The sequence below is a fragment of the Crocuta crocuta genome, unplaced genomic scaffold (genome assembly GCF_008692635.1).
Source record: "Crocuta crocuta isolate KB4526 unplaced genomic scaffold, BGI_CrCroc_1.0 scaffold352, whole genome shotgun sequence".
Taxonomy (NCBI): domain Eukaryota; kingdom Metazoa; phylum Chordata; class Mammalia; order Carnivora; family Hyaenidae; genus Crocuta; species Crocuta crocuta.
In genome coordinates this window covers 2,803,865-2,808,638 of record NW_027532169.1, presented here as the reverse complement: position 1 = coordinate 2,808,638, position 4,774 = coordinate 2,803,865, and the positions used below count along the sequence as shown (strand labels likewise).

The 4,774-nt window shown below is 60.7% G+C and overlaps 1 protein-coding gene across 1 annotated transcript in view; it reads left to right on the top strand.

The window, feature by feature from the left end:
• ITGA3 (integrin subunit alpha 3) overlaps positions 1–4,774 on the top strand; it is a 33,007-nt gene that overhangs the window by 5,877 nt on the left and 22,356 nt on the right. The window contains exons 3-4 of the mRNA XM_077776862.1: positions 3,746–3,873; positions 4,197–4,276. Of these exons, the coding sequence (XP_077632988.1) occupies positions 3,746–3,873; positions 4,197–4,276 (208 nt within the window). The remainder of the gene's footprint in view (positions 1–3,745; positions 3,874–4,196; positions 4,277–4,774) is intronic.

Below are 4,774 nucleotides of genomic sequence, written 5' to 3'. Positions count from 1 at the left end.
TGCTGCCTCAACTGCCCCTGGATCCTGTTCCCCAGCCCCCTCCCATTCTGCTGCGTTTGGCCGTTGCAGTGCATTAGCTTTGAACCGCTCCAGGAAGAGTGATGGAATGGGGGTGAGGAAGTGCTTTGATGGGACTTGGAGCCCAAGGGGATCCCCAGAGGCCAGGAGGGGCTGGCTGGCTTGGAGCCAAAGGAGAGGCTGAGGAGGCAGCTCTTTGAAAGCCCTTGAGAGGTCATTTCATCCATCCCCCTAGTTCCCAGAGGGGCCCAGCCCTGCTTGGAGAGAGGCCGGCTGATCTCCCTCCTTCCGTGCTCCCAGAGCTAGCCTTCCTTCTGACTGCTGCCTGGAGGGGGCGCTCAGTGGTGGTCTGGGAGAGGTCGGCTTTTGACTCACTGATCGGGACCAGACCCAACAGCAGGCAGCATTGTGGTCGTTTGCATGTTATTTCACATTTCATTTACGGGCCAGTAAGGCCTTTCCCACACCTGGCTGTGTCTAGAGGAAGCTGGACCGGACCCTCTGCATAAGCTTTCCCATCCAACTCCTAGTCGTCTGGCTATAGACCCGCTGCATCCCGGGCTGGGAGCCAGAGGGCCTTAAAGGGCCTCTGAGTAGGCCAAGTAGGAGCTAAAAATACTCCAGGGGGGTTGGGAGGGGGCTCCCTGTGGAGCCTAGGATGGGGAAGGGAGGGGCCTAGGATGAGGGGCTGGAATTAGGGCACCAGTCCTGCCCCACTGCCCATCAGCGGGCACAAGGCTGGTGCAGGGTGAGGGCCGATCAGGTATAGATGGCAAAGGGATTTATTTCGATCCGATTGCCATTCTGCCTGCCCGGTACCCCAGGAGGCTAAGAGGAGGGGCCCCTCAGCCTAGTGCCTCTGAGATGAGTAAAGCTGGGAGGTCATGGCCACCCTGCCCCTCAGCCACCTCACGTCCCAACTAGGTCAGGGCTGGGCTGGGGACAGCAACACTTGCATTGCATTTCACGCCCTGGACTGCACCCTGGGCTCCCCAAGGCCTCCTCACCCACCGAGGCCTGGACCTACCCCTTCAAGGTCACTGTAGCCATCCCTCAGCCTCTACCTCCAGCCAAATCCGAGCGACCACGCTAGAATGCCCCACCCCACCTTAGTGATTTCACCCCTGTGGAAGTGCCACTTGGGTCCTGTCCTCTGCTCCCTCTAAACAACTGAACTAGTCTGCTATTTGCCCTCGGTTCCAGGTCCCCCTACCCGGTGGGGCAAAAATTCCCCACCGGGAAGGGTCAGGGGGACGCCTGGGCGTGGGCTAAGGCCAGTCCCTGATGCCACGAGAAGTCAGACAGACGGTGCTCACGTTGGCCATGACTTCATAGTCAGAAAGCCCTTTTGAAGAATGAACCAACCCCTTTGTTCCCCCTCCGGGACTGGGGGGACAGCTGCTGTCCCCATTTTACAGATGAGACCCTCACAGCTCGGAGAGGGAAAAGAAACTGCCCCACAGGGCGGAACAAACCCTACAAGCGGGCCATCAGGTTCTTTTCCCACGGGCTGGAATGTTCCTTTACCACGGGCTTTGGCTTCCCTCTCTCACCTGTCAGTTGCACCCGGGGGCAAATGTCCATGGGTGGTCAGGCAGGGGACTCACCGGACACCTTCTCCGGCCCAGACAGAGGATGACTAACCGGCCCTGGCTGCCACCCTGGGGCCCTGCCAGCCTGCCTGCTTGCACGTCTTAGCCCTGCTCTGCTTAAAGAAGCCGCACCTCTGCCCCCAGCGACACTTCTCAGGGTGAGGTGTGAGCTGAGAAGTGAGGTGCAGGCAGAAGTCCCACCCCCTTGCCAGCACCCCCCGGGCAGTGCATTCCTGACACCCAGTGGGCGGAGGCACCCCAGGTCCCAGCATGCCCGGGCCCTGCCCACTCCTCACAGCCCTTGCTCACAGGTGCCAAGAGGGAGCTGCAGTGGGGGGAAGGGGGGGCGTTGCTGTGCACCTCCAGACTCTGGCAGGAAGCCCAGGGCCCAGGTTCTGAGCCGGAAGCCTCAGGGTGATAGTGTTGCTGGGGCCAGATGGAGGGGTAGCTTAGGAGATCCCTGCCACCCAGAAGGCTGCGCCCATCAGGGTCTGGGAGGCAGGCCTCGCAGGGTGTCCAGAGACTGCAGGGAGGAGATGCCCAGAGAGCAAGGAGGCCATAGAGCTATATTCTCAAACTGAGGTGCACGGTATTTGGGGCACATGTTAGATATGCAGGTTCCAGGGCTCCACCCCCCCCCAAGATGCAATTCCGACAGTCCGTGGTGGGCCGAGGACTTTGCTGTTTTATTTTTTTTTATTGTTATTTTTGAAATTTGTTTCATGTTTCTTTATTTTTGAGACAGAGAGACAGAGTGGGGGAGGGGCAGAGAGGGAGACACAGAATCCGAAACAGGCTCCAGGCTCCAGGCTCCGAGCTGTCAGCCCAGAGCCCCGGTTCGGGGCTCGAACTCACCAACCCTGAGATCAGGACCTGAGCTGAAGTCGGACACTTAACCGACTGAGCCACCCAGGTGCCCCCGGACTTTGCCGTTTTAACACACATGCCAGAGATTTCTGATGCCGGTGGGCCAAGGGCTGTCTTCTGAGATACTGCCTCCAGGCTGATCTGCCTTCCTCTCCAATAGCCACCTCTCTGGGACGAGAGGGTGGCCAGGGCTCTAAGCACCCTTGTAGGGACCTGCAGTTATCATCCCCAAAGATGGGCACTAGGCAGGCTGGGGGCAGCGTGATTGTCCTTGCCCATCCACATGCTCGTGCCCACCGCCAAGAACTCTGCCCTGCGGCCACAGTGNGTCCCCGGCCCCCCCCCCCCCATACCTTGTATGCCTGTCTCCGGGTGGTGGTGGTGCCATGTGGCGGGAGAGTAGACATCACCCAGGTCACTTCAGGGCCCTGCTGACCCAGCTTCCCTGGCTCTGGTTTAGGGGACACTCACTGAATTCACTCATGACCTCCAGCTCGTCTTCTTCCGTGCTGGCCCCTAGACCGAAGTCCTCACATAGTTTAGAGGGGAACGACCCAGGCCTCCAGCAGCCACCCCACCCCTCACACTGTCTCCCCTCAGCCCCCCTCCCCCCAGAAGTTGACCTGTGCCAGGATTCCTCCAGTCTTTCTTCCGGTCTACCTTCACCTCAGAAGGCAAAGCATTCCTTCCAGAATCCAGATCCGACCGTGTCACTCAGATGCCACACATTCCTCCCAAAACCCAGATCTGCTCCTGTCACTCCCTTGCTTAGAAAATCCCTCTGTGGCTGCCCTTTCCACCCTGCCCTCCAATGTGCCCTCCCTGCCGCACCCCCCCCTCCCGCCGGCCTGCTGTACTGGGGGCCTTGTGGATCCTGAGTCACCCTGCTTGCTCATACTTCCTGGCCTTCGTACATGTCACACCTTTGCCTGAAGTGCCCTTCCTCCCTTTCTCCTGGTGAGTCCTCGTCATCATCAGCTCAGGCTGGGCTCCCCTCTTCTGTGTGCCTCCCTGACTGCTCCCCACACTGGATCTGGGTAGCTTTCCCCTCCCCCGCTTTCCTCCCCAGTGCCCCCCCACCCCCACCCTGCACTGGGCTCTCCTGGAGGGCAGGGGCCAGGATCCATTCCTCTCCTGACCCCAGATCCTGGCACACAGCCTGGCACCTGGGACACAGCAGATGCCCGGGAAACATGGTGAACAGGGAGTTGTTTGAATCAGGCTTTGGGGAGTCTGAGCTCTGCTCTGCCAACCTCCTTGCTCCCCAGGCTCCTGGCTGGTGCTCCCCGGGACCTCGCCGTGCCTGATGGCTATACCAACCGGACCGGTGCTGTGTACCTGTGCCCACTCACTGCCTACAAGAATGACTGTGCGCGGATGGATATCTCCGAGAAAAGTGAGGGGAAGGCTCCGGGGATCAGCGCTGGGTCAGGAGTTTGGGGGGGGGCGTAGCACAGAGAGAATGACCGGGGGAGCTCTCAGGCTTCCCTGGGAAGTTCCTAGTCCCTTGTTGTCCAGCTGGGAGGAGGGAGCTCTTAGAGGAGAGGGGGCCACATTGGGCTTGTGGAGCTGACATTAATGGTGGGCTGGAGAGGGGCACTGGCGGCGGGGGGGTTGCCTGCAGGAGTAGAGGGTCAGGAAGACCGGCCCTGCCCTCAGAGGCTCTACACACAGGGAGGATGGGTGCCCCGGCTCATGATCCCCCCACCATGCCCACAGGTGACCCTGACCATCATATTATTGAGGACATGTGGCTCGGGGTGACCGTGGCCAGCCAGGGCCCTGCGGGCAGAGTCCTGGTAAGTGGGTACTCACTGTCAGCACCCCCCCCCAACCCTCTCCTTCATTTCCCAGGAGCTGGGGAGGGAAGCAGAGGGCAGGAGAGGTGTGTGAGCTGGGACCTTGCAGATGTCCATTTCCATGCCTCTGTGTCTCCATGGGCCTGCGTGTCCCCTCGATCCTGCACTTATGTGGGGGGTTGGGGGGGGAGGAGTGCTGGCACATTCCTAGGGCCTGGCATGGCCTGGGTCCTGTCTGAATCACCCACTTCCTCTCCCCCCCCATCCCCACCGCCACCCCCTCCCGGGGTGCTCACCCTTCGTGGGAACGAGCTGAGGGAACTGTGAGGAGGAAAGGGCAGAGGAGGCCTGGGGCAGTATTGCCTGGGCCCGCTCCTTCCTGACAGGCTGCTGGAGGAAGAGGCACAACCCTGATGACCCCAGCTCACCCGGCTGGGGTTCGGGGGCCACTCCCTGCTGTCACTGGCCACTTCCTGGCTGCATTCTTCAGCTTCTGCC